The sequence below is a fragment of the Schistocerca americana genome, chromosome 4, assembly GCF_021461395.2.
Source record: "Schistocerca americana isolate TAMUIC-IGC-003095 chromosome 4, iqSchAmer2.1, whole genome shotgun sequence".
In the NCBI taxonomy this organism is placed as follows: Eukaryota; Metazoa; Arthropoda; class Insecta; order Orthoptera; family Acrididae; genus Schistocerca; species Schistocerca americana.
In genome coordinates this window covers 357,274,864-357,296,778 of record NC_060122.1, presented here as the reverse complement: position 1 = coordinate 357,296,778, position 21,915 = coordinate 357,274,864, and the positions used below count along the sequence as shown (strand labels likewise).

The following is a 21,915-nucleotide window of genomic DNA, read 5'->3' as shown; positions in this document are numbered from 1 at the left end:
AGAGTGTTTTTTGGCATTGTGACAATTCTATGTGGCTTTACACAGTAATACACCATGTCTTTGATCAGATTTTATTCACAAATAAGTATCTATCATCACAGATTTCAAAAATAGCTGCACACAGTACTCTGAGCTGGTAATGGGCTCACTTGTATCTAAATAATTTCTCTCTTGATTACGTTTTTATTACTATCAATTCTCCTTCTTTCACAAGTACTGTGCAGTTATGAACTACAGAATGATAACACAAAAACTGTATTTTTTAAAGTAAATCACTAGTGTAGAAGTTTTTTTTATTTCATCCATTTTCCTTTGTTTTTGAAATGCTGCCACTTCTTTCCTTTATAACACAGCAATAAAGTATTTGGTTATCATCTTCTTAATATATAGAAGAGAAATGCCTTAACTTGATTGAAAAATTTGTTTTATTAACTATTTAGGAATTGTTTGTTTTGAGAAGACCATGAGCCGTACAAAATAACAAATGAGTTTTACTTTGATAGCTTCTACCATTTATTTCTCTCATGTGGCCCATAAACATGTAAACTTGCCAAGCAGTTTTTGTTTGGAGAATTGAACATTTATTCTGACTTGACAAACTCGTGTGTAGTGAGTCATACTTATGAATCAGGAGAATATCATAGTAGATTGGGCGTAATTTGAATTTCTGTGTGTTGGTGCTACTGCAATTGATCAGATCTTCTGCTAGTGAGGTATTTCTCCTTTCACAAAAGTGGAAATACAGAGTTCCAAAATGCAGTTCATAGTATGAAGCAGTAGTATCATACTGACCACTGTCACCCATTCACTACAAAATGCTGCTCTCCTTACAGCCTTGACCTCTTAGGTAAATTGGCCTATTTCCTCTAAACCACAACTGCTTAATGCAAGTACTGTTGTTGTCTGGACATCATGACAGTATCCTGACGACCTTGTTGTGAAAGAATTTTTAAAGTCCCAGACAATGTCTCCAAAACACACTGTTGTGCATATATTTGATGCAGCAGAATTCTCCCTTAAAGTAATGATATCCTTCGCTGTTGATTACTACAGCACAGAGCTGTACTTATGTGGGCCAAAGTCATTTTGTGTTATCCTTTCAGCTAATTACAAGCAGCAAAAACTAAATATCTTGGTTCTCCATGAGCCAGTGCTGATAATGTAGAAACATAGCATTTGCAAACTTGATTTCTGCATTTTACTATAAATCTGTTGTTGACCATACATTTATTTATTTGGGGAGAGGTAGAGGGGGGAGAGAGTTATGTGTCCAACATTTGCCACTTGTATTTCAGCTCAAAGCTTGTGTCTTCAGTTATCATCTGTGCTAATGAATATATTTCATATGTAACTGAAAATTTGTTGCAGAAAATATAATTAACTTTCAGTTACATATTTTGGTACTTTCAACACTAAGGAGACAGTTATCGCACCATTAGTTTGTGACAATTTCTTTTATGTTAATGTGACATTCAGAGACAATGTCTTTTGTTGTTGTTGTTGATGCAGCTCTCCATGGTATTCTCTTCTATACAAGCCTCTTCATCTCTGAGTAACAACTGTGACCTGCATTCATTGTATCTGCTTGCTGTATTCAAGCCTGGGTTTCCCTCTACAATCTTGCCCCCCCCCCCCCCCCCCACCTCCCCCCCTCTCCTTTCCACAGTTCCCTCCATTACCAAATGTACTACCCTTTGATGCCTCACGATGTGTCCTCACAATCAATTCCTTCTTTTAGTCAAGTTTTACCATAAATTTCTTTTTTTTTCAGTTTGATTTAGTATCTTGTCTGTAGTAGTTTGATCTACCCATCTAATATACAGCATTATTCTATGTCACCACATTGCAAAAGCTTCTATTTTCTTGTCTAAACATCTTATTGTCCATGTTTCACACTCCAAATACCTTCAGAGAAGACATCACAACACGTGAATATATTTTGGATGTTAACAATTTTCTCTGTTTCAGAAATACTTTTTGTTATAGCCAGTCTGCATTTAACTTCCTCTTTACTTTGACCATCACCCGTTGTTTTGCTCCCAAACAGCAAAAATTGTCTTCTACATTTAGTGCCTCATTACCTACTCATATTGCCTCAGCATTGTCTGATTTAATCCATCTACATTCCATAAATCTGGTTTTACTTTTCTTGATATTCATTTTATAATATCTTTTCAAGACTGTCAATTTTGTTCAGCTGCTCTTCCAAGTCTTTTGCTATCTTTGACGGAATTACAGTGTCATCAGCAAATCTAAAAGTTTTTATGTCTGCTTCCTGAACCCAAATTTCTTTTCCAAATTTCTCCTTGGTTTCCTTTGCTGATTGCTCAGTGTATAGGCTGAGTAACATTGGGGATAGGCTATGACCCTGTCTCACTCCTTTCTCAATCACTACTACCTTTTCATAACCGTCTTCCCTGATAACTGCAATACGGTTTGTGTACAAGTTGTAAATCACCTTTTGCTCCCTGTATTTTATCCCTAATACCTTCAGAATTTCAAAGAGTGTATTCCAGTCAAAATGGTCAAAAGCTTTCTCTAAATCTATAAACACATCAAACATAGGTTTCCCTTTCTTGAACCTATCTTGTAAGTCTTAAGGTGAGTATTGCCCCAAATGTCCCTACATTTCTCTGGGATTAAAACTGGTCATCCCCAAGGTAGGCTTCTACCAGTTTTTCCCATTCTTCTGTCACTAATTGTTGTTGGTATTTTCCAACTGTGACTTATTAAACTGATAGCTGTGTAGTACTGACACTTCTCAGTGCCTGGAACTGTAACTATTACATTCTTCTTGAAGTCTGAGGATATCTTGCATATCACATGTATCTTGCACACTGGGTGGAATAGTTTTGTGATGGCTTGTTCTTCCAAGGATCTCAGTAGTTCTGAGGTCAAGTCATTTACTCCAAGGGCCTTGTTTCAACTTAGGTCTTTAAATGCTCTGTCCAGTATTTCTCATAGTATCATATTTTCCAACTCATTGTCATCTGCTTCCTCTTCCCTTTCTGTAATATTGCAGTCAAGTTTGATTCACTTGTATAGGCCTTCTATATACTCCTTCCACCCTTGCCTTCTTTCTTTGTATTTTGCCACCTGTCTTCTCCTGCTTATGCATGCCTCTACAGCCTTTCATTTGTCAACCATTCCTGCTTAGCCATATTGTAGTATTTCCTTTTGCCTGATTCATTTTTATATTTTCTCATTTCATCAATTAAATTCAGTATCTCCTGTATCACCCAAGGATTTCTAGTAGTCATTGTCTTTTTAGTTACTGTTCTCTACTGCCTTCACTATTTGCTATCTTGAAGCTTCGCATTCATCTTCTGTTGTAACCCTTTACCCTGCTTCAGTCCAGCATTGCCTAATGCTCCTTTTAAAACTCTCAATGATCTCTCATTCCTTCAGTTTATCCAGGTCCCACCTTCTTAGTTTCCTAACTTTTTACCGTTTTTGGGTCATGTGTGCATTTCATAACCAATAAATTGTGACCAGAGTCCTCATCCACACCTGTAAATATCTTACAATTTTAAATGTGGTTTCTTACTATTATAGAATCACTCTGAAGTCTTCCAATATATGGAGTCTCACCAGGTACACAACCTTCTTCTGTTATTCTTAAATCAAGTATTAGTGATGATTATAGATAATGCTCAGTCCAAAATTCAACCAGGTGTGCCTCTTTCAGTACTTTTCCCCAGACCATGTTCTCCAACTATTTTTCCTTCTCTTCCTTTTCCTACTGTTAAATTCCAGACACCCATAATTAAATTTTCATCTGTCTTAACTGTTTGCATAATTTCCTTTTTCTCATTATCCATTCTCTCAAACTCTTCTTCATCTGCACAATTATTTGGCATATAAACTTGTACTACAGGGTGGTCCAGAAGTCCGGAAACACCCTCATAAAATTCAAATGGAGTAGCAAATAAGGAAACAGAGTCCCTACACACGAGGAACGGGGAGGGGGAAACTTTATAGGCTATGCCACCAACATGGCGGCCGTCTTGAAAGCCGCCATCTTGGATTCAACTCCAAAATTTCAAATGGGTATGTGGTCATGTGACATATCAAACGGATAGAGAATTTCACCAGAAAAACAATGCCGTTGTTATTTTAAACATAGCATTATTCATTCTTGGGCTATAGACAGTTACATGTGGCAGCGGTGGGACGCTCGGCAGAATGTGTGTTATGTGCCGAAGAGACATTACGCCGATGTTACACAGTCCCGAGAGACCATTAACAGTCATAGGAACGGCTCGATATGTTGTCCACTATGTTGGATTGTTAATGCTATGCTCCGAACCCAGTCCTGATGAACTTTGACCAATACATCTGGCTGAATTTGACCACATGCATCAACAATGCGCTGCTTTAGATAATGCAAATCCCGTATTTTCACAGAATAAACCAGTGCTTTGAGGGAACTGCACATCCAGGTATGCTCGCACATTGTGCCCATAATGTGGTGGGGCTCCATCATGCTGGAAGAATTCAGGAAATGTCCCGTCCACCGTTAACAACGACGGACACACTTCTTCATCCAATAACCTCAGATAACTGTTGGCTGTTAATGTACCATCAGTAAAAAAAGGTCCAACGTCTTTAGTACCCTACACACCATACCAGACCATCACTTTTTGTGAGTTGACCGTTTTGGAAGCACCACTCCAGTGCAGATTTGTGTCGGACCAGTATCTGTGAGTCTCCTTGTTCACTTCACCATTGATAAAGAAATTGGCTTCATCACTGAACAGCACCTGATAGGGGAAACGTGGGTTTATCTGCAGCTGCTGTGTTACCCATTCTGCGAACTGTACCCGATGATCTGGGTCATCCTCGTTCAGGTGTTGGAGCAGCTGAATTGTGTACAGGTGCCATTTGTGCTGCGATAAAATTCACAGTATGGAGGTATGGCTAACCCCACATTCTTGTGACAGGCGACGAGTACTCGGTTGCGGACTCTTGCTAAATCACGCCAACACGCTCACTGTTGTTGCTTCATCGGAGGCGGACTTTGGTCTCCCAGCCTTAGGTTTATCTGAGACAGAACCTGTTGCTCGGAATTTGGCCAAAAGCTTGGCAACTGCACTGTGAATGATGGGCTGTCTGGTTGGGTGATGACTGTTGAAATCCTCAGCAATGACCCGTGTGCTTCTTTCTCCTGATATCAAGATGATTTCAATGTGTTCTTCATGTGTTAAGGACATTTTGTAACCTGTAAATAAGGAAACAATGATTAAAACGTTAGCATGAGTAAATTATACCTAACAGTTAAACACATGTAACATATCAGGCATGGGATAGTCACTTTGCACCGTTTCAGACTCCATTTTATGACTTCTCAGTACGTAATACTCACGCTGATGAGTGTCCCACTGCTGCCTCAAGTAATTGGCTATAACACGAAAATGAATAAAGCTATGTTTAAAATAACAATGGCATTGTTTTTCTGGTGAAATTCTCTATCTGTTTGATGTGTCACTTGACTACATTCCCAATTGAAATTTTGGAGTTGAATCCAAGATAGCGGCTTTAAAGATGGCCGCCATGTTGGTGGAATAGCCTATAAAGTTTTCCCCTTCCTGTTCCTCGTGTGTAGGGACTCTGTTTCCTTGTTTGCTACTCTATTTCGATTTTATCAGGGTGTTTCCGGACTTTTGGACCACCCTGTACTGTGGTTATTGTTGGCTTCACGTCCATGTTGTCTATGATAATCTGTTTAAAATACTGCTTATGGTAGTGTACACAAATTCATATATCTTAATCTTTATCAGGTTTACTCCTGCATTACCCCTGTTAATTTTTTTGTTGGTAACTCTGTAATGACCTGACCAGAGGTCATGTTCTTCCTGCCATCAAACCTCACTAATTCCCACTATGTCTACCTTCAGATTCGGGAGGACGACGGTTCAATCCCGTCTCTGGCCATCCTGATTTAGGTTTTCCGTGATTTCCCTAAATCGCTTCAGGCAAATGCCGGGATGGTTCCTTTGAAAGGGCACGGCCGATTTCCTTCCCCATCCTTCCCTCACCCGAGCTTGCGCTCCGTCTCTAATGACCTCGTTGTCGACGGGACGTTAAACACTAATATCCTCCTCCTCCTCTACCTTCAGCTTATCCATTTCATATTTTAAATTCACTAAGATACCCACCCAGATAAGGGATCTAATGTTCCACACTGTGACCTGCAGAATGCCAGTTATATTTTTCGTAATGGCAGCTGCTCCCGAGTTGTCCACACCCAGAGATCTGAATGGGGGACTATTTTACTTCCAGAATGTTTTGAATATTAGGATGCCATCATCATTAGACCACACAGTAGAGTCGCATGCTCTTGTTTACAGTATCAGCACTGCAATACCATGTTCGCTAATGTTACAAGGCCGGATGAGTCAATAATCCAAACTGATGGCCCTGCTACTACTGGTAAGGCCACTGACCGCTTTGTAATCTTTGGGTTAGTCTGTCATTTCCACAGGTACTCCTCCATTGTGGTTGCACCTATGGTAGAATTATCTGTATTGTTGAGGCTTGCAACCTACCCTACATTGGAAAGGCACATGGTAACAGCATCTATATTCCAACTGTAACATAGCTATTAGATCATGACATTATGAGAAGAAAAGTTGTTACTCACCATGTAGTGGAGATGCTGAGTCCCAGATAGGCACAACGAAAAGACTCACAATTATAGCTTTCGGCCACTAAGGCCTTCGTCAACAATAGACACACAAATGCGCACGCACACTCACACAAACACAACTCACACACATGACCGCAGTCTCAGGTAACTGAAACCACACTATTAGATCATGAGATGTTTAAGCATATAATGCCTCCCTTTCACCTGGATTGCCCATTGTCAAATGATGTGCTGCATAGTATTACTTGAATTTATGAGGAAGTATGGCAGGTATACATGAAATACTTCTTTAAAAGTGTGAATGGCATGCATCACTGATTTACTTTACATCTGAGGCAATTTTTAACCAAATGTTCATTAATTTATAGAAACAGAGCCAATACTCTTTCATTCCTACAGATTATTTGGCTTTAACTTGGCTAAGGCTCTGTTTATCTGCAGTGAACAGAACACTATTTTCAAACCAGTGGTTCATGTTTGCATTGCTTTCTTCACTTGCACATAACAGCTTAATGCTATTGATAGCAATGTTACAGGCTCATAATAGGCTATAGTTTGCACATGTTATAGTGCACACCATATGTAAGAGCAGAATAATTAAACTCAGTTGTAATATGGTTGCATCAAGTTTGGTACAGTTGGGGAGTATCTATACTATACGTTGCTGAAGTACTGCAGTGATTAAATAAAGTAAGTAATGACAGAACAGCAGCTTTTTAAAGCCAAGCCTATTGAAAGTTTCTTACTTACTTGAATGTTTAATATGTGCATGATAAGGATGAGGATGGCATATGCAACCTATAGAAGAAATACCAGAGTAGGACAAGTAGCTGAAGTACAATGCTGTAGGACTTCTAGGTGAACCACCAGCAATTAATATTACTATTCCTTTCTTCATTTTTGTGGCTGATGGATACAGTGGTTAGATAATTCCTGTAGTTTTGTTCTTTTCTGTTTATGCTACTGTACAAGAACAGACTATTTCAAAGAATATCAGATTTAATGGTTGCCCTTTTCTCAGAGGATCTGTGATCTTATTCACAAAGTCATTTAAAACTAATGTTCTTTATTTATGTTTTAAATCAACTTAATGGGACTGATAATCTGTGAACACATCAAGAAGGCAAAAATTAATGCAGAAAAGTTACTGACATGATGTTTTTGTTTTTAGAAATAATATAAATATAATGATAATACTGTTAAAGATAATATAAACAGTTATGAAGTAAATAAAAATGTTTTAAATTCTGTTGGACATGATATGGAAATAATTTATTGTTAGTGATCTGTGAAATCAGCTTGCACTACACATAGAGCAATTCCTTGATATTAATTTCATTATGCAGAGATGTAGTCATTAAAGACCAAAGTTTCACTGTCTGAACCAGTGAATAACTAATGCTCACTAGAATTTTTATTGCACAATGTATGTATTGCCAGGAATGACCAGACTTGTTGGAGTAATTAAATGTGGGTATGTTTCACAGTCCCAAATAGCTCACATAATAACTTAAGATATTCCACAATCATATCCACATGGTACATAGATTCTCATTAAAAGTTTGAAAATTGTTACTATATCTCTTAACATGATAGTTTAAAAAGTGCACAGTAGTATGGTATTTCTGCCTAAAGTGGTGATAGATTGCATTATCTGTGATAGATTGATTATAATTGATAGTCCTCCATATAATTACAGGTTTTCCTTCTGTTTCAAAATGTTGTATTGTGACATTAAAGTAGGCTTGATGTATTCATACATTTGTGCTTATTACAATTTACAAAAGTCTTTTGTGCCCAATAGATGCCTCACTATTCACTCTCACTTCATAGATTTGCCTAGTGTATTTCACATGCAACTAATCACAATGTTATCACACATGCTCTCTCTTTCTGGCTATGCTGTAAAAACTATGCTTTATTTCCTGCATCCTTTGCACTACCAGGATATTTCCTGACTACTATCGGTAAGTAGGCTTCACATTAGTGTGCAAGCTTCATTTCACAGCATTTAACATTGTCACTTATCTTTACAATAGTTAAACAAATTATATGAACATATATCATAAACCTGAACTATCATATAGATTAAATAAGCATGCTGGTAAAATGCACAACATGCAGTGATTATCTGAAAAAATATATATATGTATAAATGTTTCAAAATTATCTAGTAACACTTGCAAAAAAAAAGTCCAAAAACTGACAATTTTAAGCATAATATTAATACTAAGGAAAGTTCTGGCACAAAGTATATAATTTATGAGTTACAGAGACTGCTAGCTGAATAGCAGAAGTGTTGAGTTGTTGACAGGCACAAGCTAAAGAGAATGAAAACTTTGCTGACTTTTGGAAGAAATCCTGTGACAAGTAGGAGTACAAATACACAGGCAAAAACAAAATGAATGTGTGTCACACACACACACACACACACACACACACACACACACACACTCTGCATGCCTTAGGTACTATGTTATGCTGGCTGGACGGACAATGCCATGATTGCAGTTCAGTATGTGGATGGGTGTGGGGGTTGTGTCTGGTGGGGTGGTTAGACAGAGAAAGAGGCAGGAAGTGGGACAAAATATTGGGAATGAGTAACTAGTGGTTCAGATGAAGGCAGCAGGTTTTCAGGCTAGAAATGCAGGATGGAGAGATGGCAAGTGCACGGGCTAGGCATATGGCACACAGGTGCTGGAGCTAGTATGGTTCAGCACACCAAGAAGATGATGTGGAGGCATGGATTGGGAGAGGGTGACAGGGCAGAGGAAGGGGAACTGTTGGGGAGGTGAAAGATGTGTAGGATGATGGGGAGGGTGGGGAGAATCTTGGATAGGATGTTTCTCATTTCCTGGCAAAATATATGAACCAGTTGCCAGAGCTTTGATTATCTATCATCGTGCCCAGAAATGAGGGAGACCCTACCCAAAATCCTCCCCATTCTCTCCATCCTCCCGCACATTCTTCACTTACATAATCCTCGTGGCCTCAATCTCTGCTAATCCAATGCCACCCCCCCCCCCCCCCCTTTCCATGCACATACACTCTTGCTCATAGAAAGATTTTTTTCTATGGCTGCTAAAGTTATCATTCTCTTTTTGCATGTGGAAGTCTCAGCACTTCTGCTGTTGAGTGATCTCCTTTACTCCTAATTAACTATAATATTAATATCTTTTTAATTCCAAAGTCTAAAATGGAAATCCAGAATGAGAAAGTCATACACAGTAAAGTACATACTAAAAGTAATGGCCTATTTAAAGAAAAATTGTATGCTTTTGTGGACAAACAGTTGTTTCTTAATTCAGTGTGCAGAAAAGGATGAATAGAAGAAAGTTTGGCAAGGAAGTGAAAGAAAGATGTGGTACTGATCTTTAAGTAAGTTAAATACAGTATATTTTGCACCTGAATAGAAAATAAATTCTGGTAAGCCAAAACAAAAACAAAAGGTTGCAGGTTTTGGTAGTGTGTTGTAGAATTAGGAATAATGTGAATGGGCTCAGAGTAAAAGAGGAATAGATGTATGTGACTGGCAGGGAAAATTTACTAGTATATAAGGAAATAAAAGCATATAATTATTGGTGTTATTTGGGAGAAAATATAAGATAGTTTAGTTGTAAGGAAGGAAAAATGAGACCGTGTGGCCAGTACTTCAAGAAGAAGGGATGGAGGACAATAACTTAAAGTAAATTTCTTGGAATACAGGGTGTAGAGAGAGATGTGTGCGGAGATCAAGTTGTGATGCCTACAAATTGTAAATGTTTTGAATGAACTGGATGTAAAATGTGTTGCTATAAACCTACTGATGTACCACAAAATAATTCCTAGTATTGTAGTACATTGTGGACACCAGTTCACTCATAGTGTCCAAACAAATGAGGAAATTTAAGAAGTGTTTTAAGCAGTGTAAAGCCTTTGACAATTCAAGTGGCAGTGAAGTTGTACAAAAGTGACGTAGGTAAGAAAAGTAGATAAACTTCACTCATATTCCAAGTGCTCATTTTCAGCTTTCTGTCCTCCCTCTCCTTTTCACTCCTATAGCCACCACCTCTTAACTTCTTGCTAAATGTCTGTAACTCATTATGTCCTCCACTCTTTGTCTATATTCTCCTCTGCTCCATTGTTCATTTATCATTATTTATTTTTGCTATTAATTTACCTCTTAAGTATTTCAATTTTTTCTCACTTCATTGTTATGTTACATTACATTAGCCATATCACTATCCCATTCATCTATATGTGGAAAGAAGTAAAGTGGGTATATTGTATTTAACTACAATAGAATGAAATAAGTTAATATTAGAAGTATTGTTGTAGTAAATGCTAATATTAATTACCATAAACCTTAAACAATAAGTTTTAAGAGTTTCTGTGAAGAATTTTTTAGTGGAGTTGTATTCTTTAATCTGTTCTTCAACTTCATCATGTTATCAATAAGATACTTGGTATGTTCTGGCAGTTTGCAGAACACATACATTTGACTTCTTTCTGTACTAATATATTTTCTGTGCCATTGAAGTCTTTGTAGAGGTTGTTTTGGGCCCCTATATTATACAGTATTCATGATTTTCACTGTTCTTTCAGAAAAGAGAAATATTGGTAATGACAAAGTGAATAAAGGTATGTGCTGTGAAACAGTTGTCAAAATTCCAAGTTTTTTGGGGAGGTCTTCGCAAGATGTTCTACGATTGACACCAGATGTAATTCTTAAACCCACTCCTGTATTCTGACAACTGTAATTTGAGATGCTCCTCCCTCCCTCAACCCCCCCAAAATCCATAATTCACTAGTTAATGGAAATATACAAATTTCCATTTTTAAAACTTATAACAAAAACTATTCATTCAAACTGCAAATGTAGCCAAAGTAATTTATTAATTAATTGTAGTATATGGGTGTTTCTAATCAAGGTTCTGATCTCTATGTAGCCCCAAAAACTTAAAAATATCTGCTTCTAACAGTGGAAAATCCAGGCTGGAATAATGACAATATTAAGAAAAGGACAGATTGCTCGTCATGTTCATTTTAATTTTATTTATTTATTTTAGCAGAGATGTTGAGTTGCAGACAGGCACAACAAAATGACTACTAAACACATAAGCTTTCACCATGAAGGCCTTCTTCTGAAATAGACAACACACATACACACACACACACACACACACACACACACACACACACACACGTTCACGTGAACACTGTGTGCACCCAAATGAACACTCTCTCTGGCTGGGTCTGGCCTTTAAGGTCAGAGACAGTGGGCACGTGTATTGTAACTATGTTGTCTATTTCAAAAGAAGACCTTCTGGCCAAAAGCTCACATCTTTAGTAGTATTTTTGTTGCACCTGTTTGCCACTCAAACACCTGATTTGGAGTAAGGAAGTTTCAGAAAAAGCAAAACTCCTTATGTAAAAGAATTATTACTTCCCTAATGTCACCTGTGGTGGAGAAACATGGACAATGACAGAAAGGGACTGGAGCAGACTGCAAGCAGGGGAAATGAAATTTCTCAGAGCAGTTAAGGGAAAAACAAGAATGGACAAAGTAAGGAATGTAGAGATTAGAAAGGATCTTAAACAAGAAAGTATGAGAGAAGAAATTGAAAAAAAGAGATTAAGACGGTATGGGCATGTTAAGAGGATGCATGGGCAGAGACTCCCCAAAATTATGGAAGAACTAAAGATGGATGAAAGACCTAGAGGGCACCCAAAAACATGGTGGAAAATGGGAGTGAGAATATCTGTGGAAAGGAGAGGTGTGGCCTGGCAGCAAGTGGAGGAAGAAAGGTGGTGGGAGGACCGAGCCAAATGAAGAGGACTTGTCAGCACCCAGATGCGGCAGTAGCTGGAGCGGGATCCGGATATAGATAGATAGATAGATTTAAAGCATGAGAAACTCAACAAGAAGTACTGAACTGTAGTTATTGAGTCTTCTCTGAATTTAATGATTATCCATTTTCATTGAGCTATCTGCCAAATGTTTTCAGATACTTCATTAGGTGCATTTTCAATTAGATGACTGACACTACTTTTTATTCATGTGTCCTCTTTTGTCTCTTTTTTTTTGTTATTCTTTCTCCCTCTTGTGGTTTTTATGTAATTATATTAATTCATATTCCACCTTGTGTATTGATGCCCTTGCCTTGTGTAATTTTATTGTTACATCATTGTTGGTTGTTCTGATATCTTGACTCAAGAAGTTATCGTTAGTAATAGTTCTTCCCTTGCAGCTCACCGTATATACAGAAAGCAGCAGACGCCCTCGAAGTGCACAGTGCACTTCTCAAACCTCAACAGACTAAAAAGGCAGAAAGTCCTGTGAGCACAACAGTGACTCGTATTGTGAGTGAATCAGAGTACTCTTCTTGTGTTGATTTATCACCTTTGCTTGAACGTTGTGAACAGTCAGCAACAGACTTTTGTAATAAAGCTGTGGACCCTACAATACCAATAAGTGCCAGTGCAGATAGTGTTTGTAGTTTGAATAGACAGAAAAGAGACTCGTGTGAGCAGGAGAGTTTGCCTAATAGTGTAACAATTAGTCCATCAGTCAGCATGACTGTGACGACACAGGTGCCTTCTGCATCAGCCGTGGAGCGTGGTGCCTCGTCTCCATCAGTGCTTTTGGCAAAGCACTGGGGACCAGAGAGGTCTGTTGAAGTACTGCGGGAGCCTAACTGCAGTCTTGGTATCAGTATTGTTGGTGGAAAGGTAAGCATACAAATTTTAAGCCTATTTATTATTTTATTGTGTCACTATTTGCTTTTTGTTGTTGTCAGTATACACAGGATACAATATTATAAATAAATTCTTAATTTACAGTAATTGTCTACAGATTTTAATAAGAATCAAGTCCAGATCTTGCTTCCTCCAAGCCCCCTTCCTCCTAATATTTGAGATATTCACTGAACTCTGAAAAGAAATACAGGGTGTTTCAATTAGAATATACATATTTCGAATGCATATATTTATTAAACTTTAAGACATATGAATATGAAACTTTATATACATATATATAAAAAACAAAGATGCTGTAACTTACCAAACGAGAAAGTGTTGGTATGTTGATGGACACAATAAAAAACACAAACACAAATTTCAAGCTTTCACAACCCAAGGTTACTTCATCAGGAAAGAGGGAAGGAGAGAGAAAGACGAAAGGAAAGACGAGGTTCATCCCTATGAAATCCCCAAACCACCTTCCCTACCCTCTGGCTCCTACCCTTGTAACCGTCCCGGTGTAAAACCTGTCCCATGCACCCTCCCACCACCACCTACTCCAGTCCTGTAACCTGGAAGGTGTACATGATCAAAGGCAGAGCCACGTGTGAAAGCACCCACATGATTTACCAACTGACATGCCTACGCTGTGAAGCCTTCTATGTGGGAATGACCAGCAAGAAACTGTCCATTTGCATGAACGGACACAGGCAGACTGTTTGTTGGTAATGCCTGTGGCTAAAGATGCCTTGGTACATGGCCAGCACATCTTGGCACAGTGTTACACCATCTGGGTTATCTGGATACTTCCCACTGACACCAACCTATCAGAACTCTGGGGATGGGAACTTGCCCTTCAATATATTCTCTCTTTCCGTTACTCACCAGGCCTCAACCTCCGCTAATTTCAAGTTGCCGCCCCTCGTACCTCAACTGTCATTCAACAACATCTTTGCCTCTGTACTTCCGCCTTGACTGACATCTCTGCCCAACCTCTTTGCATTTACAAATGTCTGCCTGTGTCTGTATATGTGCGGATGGATATGTGTGTGCGTGCAAGTGTATACCTGTCCTTTTTTCCCCCTAAGGTAAGTCTTTCTGCTCCCGGGATTGGAATGACTTCTTACCCTCTCCCTTAAAACCCGCATCCTTTCGTCTTTCCCTCTCCTCCCCTCTTTCCTGATGAAGCAACCTTGGGTTGCGAATGCTTGAAATTTTTTGTGTGTGTTTGTGTGTTTTTGTTGCGTCTATCAACATATCAATGCTTATTAAATTTTTCTTCTTTTAAGATTGGTTCTTTGATGGTCTTGTTCCTTCCTACATGCAATTTGTTTTTCACCACGAGTAGACTGTAATCACTCCATGTGTTGGCAGAGTTTAAAATTCTAACATCTAGCACTGACTGAGGATGGATTTTCCTGTTTGTAACAATGCAATCTTTTATAGAATTAAGATCTCTTGTGTTCTGAAAAATATTTTTGTACTGCTCTTTTTGGTCATAGAAGACAGTATTTATTCTCAGTTAATTTCTTGAGCATCAGTTGATCATAATCTCACCATTATCATTCAGAAAATCTTCATTAAATCATTGTTTAACCCCATGGATGGACACTATTTCCAGTACGAGCATAAAATTCCCCCATTATGACTGCAAGTTTGTTTGGAGATATCATATTGATAACTTCTTGTAACTGCTCATAGGAAGCCTCTCTTTCTGTTGTAAACTTACAATCATCAGGGCTGTACATGGAGATAATGCTCAGTTCGTGATGAGCCAGTTTCAGTTTTAGTTAAACTGTTCTCTCAAAGATGTATTGGCACAGCTCAATAACATCTTTGTATTTCATGTGGATAAGTATCCCTACTTCTGCTTTAACTCTTGTCTCCTTCTTGACTCCACTATAAATGAGCAGGTACTAGTCATATTCCTTCTGCCATTTGACTTTATTTTAAGTCTCTTTGATACTATGTATTGAGGTTTCATGATGTTTCAGTTCTTCTATAAGCTCTTGATCTTTTTTATTAAAGGATGTTATGTTCTATGATCCATTTCTCAGAACATTTTTATTTTTTCATCTCTTATACCTGTTCCTAGCATTGGTCATCATATTTCTAGTCTGTCCTTTCCAAGGTACAGTACTGGTACTCTGAGCAGTGAAATTACACCTCCAGTAGGTCGTTGGCCTGGCTGTTGGTGGATTTGTTTTCGAAATTTGTTTGAAATAAATATATACAACTACTTGTTTCCATTTACAGATATTTAAGTGACCACTTACTTCTATATAAGAATGTCATATAATGAAGGGGAAAAAATAGTTCATCAGAAATGATTTCTTCTATAAGGAAGTGTCAGTTTTCCCAAATGCTTAAACAGATACCCACGCATGCATATAAATATGTGTGTGTGTGTGTGTGTGTGTGTGTGTGTGTGTGTGTGTGTGTGTGTGTGTGTGTGTGTGTGTGTGTGTGTGTGCGCGCGCGCCCACGTGTGCACACACCCACATCTTAAGCTAGCGTCAGTGAGTGTGTATGCATGCATGCGCTTATGCGCGCACGCGTGTGCGCACCCACATCGTAAGCTAGTGTCATTTGTGTCCTGTTACAAATGCCTCTATGCCACACAGCAGTCATTTCAGGTGAGTGGTTATCTTTCCTTCCTTTTGTTTATTGTGTCCTTGTTTCCATCCTGAAGTTTTTGTAATTGTAATACCTTTACCAGTGGTGAATACCATGTGATCTCATGTTCATTTCATTTACCTATCATATCACGTCTCATTTCACAATTCAATTTGTTTAAACATGTCAAACAATCAGTGCATTAAGAAAATCATTGATGACTCAAATGACCTAGCACTCAGCATCAACAATGATGGATGTTCAAGCAAGTTTGAAAAGGTATTAGTATCTATATGGGCTTCATGGCTTACTATTTTGAGATTCATAAAGAAGTGCAATATTTTGATTAATACCACTACTACTACTACTACTACTAGTACTACTACTACTACCCTCAATAAATACACTAATTCTAGTAGTATAGTATTAGTAAACATGTTAAGAATAGAAAAGCTGTGTCAGCCATGTATGTGGAACTGTTTTATTTGGGAAGGCTTTGGCTTAGTTCTGGTGGAGTAAAATTCTGCTTTTACCTGCAGGTTGATTTATACAATGCAGGGCCAGACAGTGGGTCTGCCATCTCAGGTATCTTCATAAAAAATGTTCTGCCACAAAGTCCAGCAGGTCGCACAGGTGAACTTAAGGTACGTCTTCCTCAGTGTGAAAAAATCATATGAGAGCTGAGTGATTTTCCCCCTTGTTTTATTGTATTTACTTAATTTTTTGTAGACTGGAGACAGAATTCTGGAAGTGGATGGCATTGACTTACGCCATGCAAGCCATGAAAGAGCTGTTGAGGTGATCCGAAGTGCGGGTAACCCAGTCTGCTTTCTCGTGCAGTCCCTGATACAGTGGGTGAGTGTTTTGGAAGTTTACATATTAGAACAGGAAAGGTACAAGTATTTAAAATAGACCAAATGTAATTTGAGACTGTAAGAAGAATTAGCCTACGTTGCCAAGCTCTTTAGAGAGCAAAAGCATAGGAAGTTTTTCATATTGTCTATTTAAGCCATAGATTATATCTTATATTGAATTTCAATATGAATGAAGCTTCAAAGAGTCATAGCGTTTCTGGGATGAGATAGTGAGGTGGTCCACATGAGTTGCACATATTAAAGTGGTTACCATGTGGAAAATAGACAGTGCCACTTTCATATGTCATAAGTTATAGATACTTAATTACTAAGAATATGAGAACAGTAAGGTGTAGCGTGAGTGGACGTCCCGCGTGCCTCATTCCAGAGCGTGGACGGAGAAGTTGAGAGTCATTCGACTGAAGTTGCGCCCACATCCTCCTCTGCAGGAGCAGTTGGTGGGTCAACCCGCAGGAGGGCACCCGCACCCCCCTCCCCCACCGGACAGCTGCTAAAGAGTGCCCCCCCTCAAGTCCCACAGGCCAGGACTCCTACACCAGAAGTTATACAGGTGTGTCATAAAAATTTGAACTTCTTATTATTGTTGTTGTTGTTGTTGTTGTTATCATTACTATTTATTTTTCTTCAGCCATGCTCTTTATGTTCTACAGTGCAATTAATTTTTCAATAAAATGTGATCATCTGTATTTATCCTGTGCCACTGTGTAGCATATGAGAGTAAATGCCAGAATTCTGTCATATATTCCAGTTCTTGAAGCACAGTTCAGAAATGATATTTGGCTTTGGAACTGTCCATCATCTAAATTAATAAGAAATGACAATTCTTCTATGTTAGTTCTCTTTCTAGGGTTGACAAAAATGCTTAGAACATGAACAAAGACAGATAAACATAATTACGTTTATAAGATGGTTTTTGTCATACAACTGTTAGGAAAAAATTAAAATATGAGCTTTCAGAGCAGAGTGCCTCATATTTTGAAATTGAGATGGAAAATTGGGAAAATAAGATGATAGTAAAGTGAAAACTAAGTCATGTGTCAGCTTAAGCTTCAGATTAAGAAAATCCAACTTTGAAAACTCAAATTTTGATATTTACCTCAGTAATTCCCTCAACTTTTGCGGTATTTGTAACAGCATTAGTATATATATTCTTTGTCAGCTTTTAACTAAATTTACATTATTTGTGTAACTTCTTGCTTTGTACCTATATTTTAGTTCCTCTTTTATCAGAATGGTGCCAAAACTGTGGTTTCATTCTGATTCTACGGTTACTACAACATATTTAAAGTGCGTGCTATACACAGTGCAATGATTATGAAGTTGACAAAAGTCATGGGATACCTCTAAAATAGTGGCGGACCTCCTTTTGCTGGGCACAGTGCAGAACCTCGGTCTGGCATGGACTAAAAAAGTCGTTGGAAGTCCTCTGCAGAAGTGTTGAGCCATGCTGCCTCTATAGCCTTCCATAATTGCAAAAGTGCTGCTGGTGCAGGATTTTGTGCACAAACTGACCTCTCAGTTATGTCCCATGATTGTTCAACGAGGTTCATGACAGGCAATATGGATGGCCAAAACTTTCGCTTGAATTGGCCAGAATATTCAATTGCAAACAATTGTGGCTCAGTGACATGGCACATCATTGTTTGGGAACATGGCTGCAAATGGTCACCAAGTAGCTGAACAAAACCATTTACAGTCAATGATTGGTTCATTTGGACCAGAGAACACATTACATTCCATGCAAACACAGCCAGCATGATTATGAAGCCACCACCAGCTTGCACAGTGCCTCTTTGACAACTTGGGTCCATGGCTTCATGGGATCTGTGCCACACTCAAACCCTACCATCAGCTCTTACCAACTGAAATCAGGACTTGTCTGACCAGGCCACAGTTTTCCAGTCAAGTGTGGTACAACTGATATGGTCATGAGCCCAGGAAGGGCCATACAGGTGATGTCATGCTGCTAGCAAAGGCACTCTCATCAGTTGTCTGCTAACATAGTCTGTTAACACACATTTCTCTGCACTGTCTTAAAGGATACATTCATTATATGTCCCACATTGATTTCTATGGTTATTTCACACAGTGTTGCTTAGAATTCTACGTAAATGCTGCTGCTCAAAGTCATTAAGTGAAAGTTGTCGGCCACTGCATTGTCCGTGGTAAGAGGTAATGCTTGAAATTTGGTATTCTTGGCATACTCTTGACACAGTGAATCTCGGAATATTGGAATGTCCCATGCATCTAGCTCCAACTACCATTCCGCAGTCAAGAGTCTGTTAATTACTGTTCTGAGGCCATAATCACATTGGAAATCTTTTCACATGAGTCACCTGACTACAAATGACAGCTCTGTCAATGCACTATCCTTTTGTATCTTGCGTGTACAATACCGCCACCTTCTGTATATGTGCATATCGCATATGACTATCCCGTGACTTTTGTCGCATCAGTGTATTTTGGTATTGATAACAATCATATTAAGTGTGTGATGAATGAAATTTTCGCATTCTTATGCACATGAACTCTAAATTTTACTCCATGTACAAAAAGTTCAGTTATACGCTATGCTGTTGGGTTAATGTTATTTTGTAAAATAATTACTTGAATTTTATTGCAAATAATATTAATACATTACCTTAACTGACTGCTCAGTTTATTACTCTGACAGTGGATGTAATATCGGAGGTTCACGTGCTGGTTAGTGTTGAGAGTTTTCTGTGATAGTTGACTCTCACTGCTAATAAGACTTTGCAAAAAATACCTGACTTTGATGTCTTCCCACAACTGGATGACAGCTGATTCAAAGATTAGAAAAGGGTGCATTCCCGTCTACCATCTCCTAGCAAAGCCATGTGGTGGTCAAACTAGCCTCTAAATTGGTGTCACAGTCATTTACTGTCTTACGGGATGTTTTCTCTATTCACTTTGTGTTTCATACATTGTAAATTTAATGGAATAAATAGTACATTCATCATCACAGTTTGGGGCATTGAAATGTCGGAAATAATCAGTTTCTGAAGAGGCCAACCACATGATGTAGATGTTAGTGTTGTGATGATATGGGCTACAGTGAATAAAATTATGCAGTAGTCCACTTTACACAATATGTTCTCAAAATTAAGAAAACTCTGAAAGGCTTCTTTACGCCACAGTACATTTGGCTAGTCATTACATAAAACTGGGCTTGCAACATCTGAGAAGTCGTGTCTTCAAAATAACAATAGTAGTACTCATATACATTTTGCGTTTTTAAAGGATTGTTTCTAACTTGGAAATCCATAAGGCAAATTTGTAAAGACCTGAATTTTAACCCTCAAATGAGCTCACACCAAATGAGCTCAGTTTCCTCCATGCTTTAAATAACACAGACCAACGATGGAAAAACTTTTTTGCTGAAAATACCATATTCTTGTCTTTTTTAGGGTGGCAAATCCAAATATGATACTTAAAAATCTGTATCACCCACAATTTCTTCACATTTTACAGTTAAATTTATTAAATTAATTTTTGAAGAATTTGACAGCTTTTATATAGTTAAAATAATTTAAAGAGGAAGTGTAATGAGTGTAGATGCCATTGGTAGCACTGCTGAAAAATACTTGCTGGCAAAAAAAAGGTTGATTCTATTTTTGTTTTAACAGATGGAGTTTTGTTTACTGTCAATCTAATCTCACTTTCCCGTTTCCTGTACATGTGCTCAATACAATGTCTAATCGTGGTTGTTAAAACACTGCTGACAGTTTTTGTTATATTTGCAGTGAATTTGTGATTAAAAAACACCAAAAACATTACAGACTTTGTGGGAAAGGTTTATGTATCGTACTTTGGATCTAAACTTGGTGATCAAGATAAATCATGGGCGCCGCATAGGATATGTTACGTGTGTGTTGAAGATCGTAGAAAGTGGTCCAAAATGGAGAAAAAAGGCTTTAGACTTGCTGTTCCTATTTTGTTCCGATGATTGCTACTTTTGCATTGTTGATATTACTGGTCATAATTCGAAAAACAAGAAGGTAATAAACTACCCAAACCTTCTGTCCACTGTCCGAACAGTAGGGCATGGTGTAGATTTGCCGATTCCTGAACCACCATATGATTTAAATTCTACTCCAACAGAAGTATTTTCTGATGTACAATCTGATTCAGATGAACCAGATGACGATGAATTCCATTGTAATACAGAAAGTCTAGAGCTCTAATTGTTTACTCAGGCCAAGCTTAATGATTTGGTTAGGGATCTGGGTTAACGAAAGAAAAAGCTGAATTGTTTGGCTCTAGATTAAAAGACAAGACCTTATTGGCAGTTGAAAGAGAGAGCAGCAGTTTTCCAAGTTTTTTCAACAAGAAGATGATTTAGTGTACTGCTCAGACATTCCTGGTCTGATGAATGAGTTTGATATTGAATAAAAAAAAGGAAGACTGGAGGCTGTTTATTGATTCATCCAAAACTAGTGAAGGAAAACGCTACCAAGGCTGCTGGAACACCAACATGATGGGGGACTACTGTTGGTCACTTCACTGAGAAGTTCAGCAAGTGACTCATCATAGAAAAGCTACACAAGAAGCTTCAAAGAAAAACAAGAAAGAGTATAAAAACCAATTCCAGCTGACAAGTGAAATGTCTGTTAACGCATATCATTGTTTTAAGTAGCTTACTGTAAATGCAAACCATGCGTATGTTGTAACAAAATGTTTCATTAATTTCCTTGTTTACCGTATAGCATAGGATTTTTATACTGTATAATAAAAAGCATATTGCTCTAAAACTAAGGATGATACAAAAAAACTAAGGCTAGATTTGGATTCATCTCATAAAAGCTATCAAAGTGAAAAAAGTTTAAAAAAAAAATCGTTGGCCTGTGTAATTAAAATGACAGTAACTGATTATCTTGGCTTCAATCTTCCTTGCTCCTTCCCTGTAAATTATTGAAATTCCAAATTCAGCAAATCTGGAAATTGTTTGTATGACTCTGCTTTACTATCATAGTATCAACATTTTTGGTTATGAGTTTTTTTGAAACCATTCCTCGCTCACGGCAGTACCACCAC

The 21,915-nt window shown here is 38.1% G+C and overlaps 1 protein-coding gene across 1 annotated transcript in view; it reads left to right on the top strand.

The window, feature by feature from the left end:
• LOC124613057 (multiple PDZ domain protein-like) overlaps positions 1 to 21,915 on the top strand; it is a 131,119-nt gene that overhangs the window by 77,199 nt on the left and 32,005 nt on the right. Inside the window, exons 6-9 of the mRNA XM_047141641.1 lie at positions 12,880 to 13,360; positions 16,525 to 16,629; positions 16,715 to 16,840; positions 17,228 to 17,410. Coding sequence (XP_046997597.1) covers positions 12,880 to 13,360; positions 16,525 to 16,629; positions 16,715 to 16,840; positions 17,228 to 17,410 — 895 coding nt within the window. The remainder of the gene's footprint in view (positions 1 to 12,879; positions 13,361 to 16,524; positions 16,630 to 16,714; positions 16,841 to 17,227; positions 17,411 to 21,915) is intronic.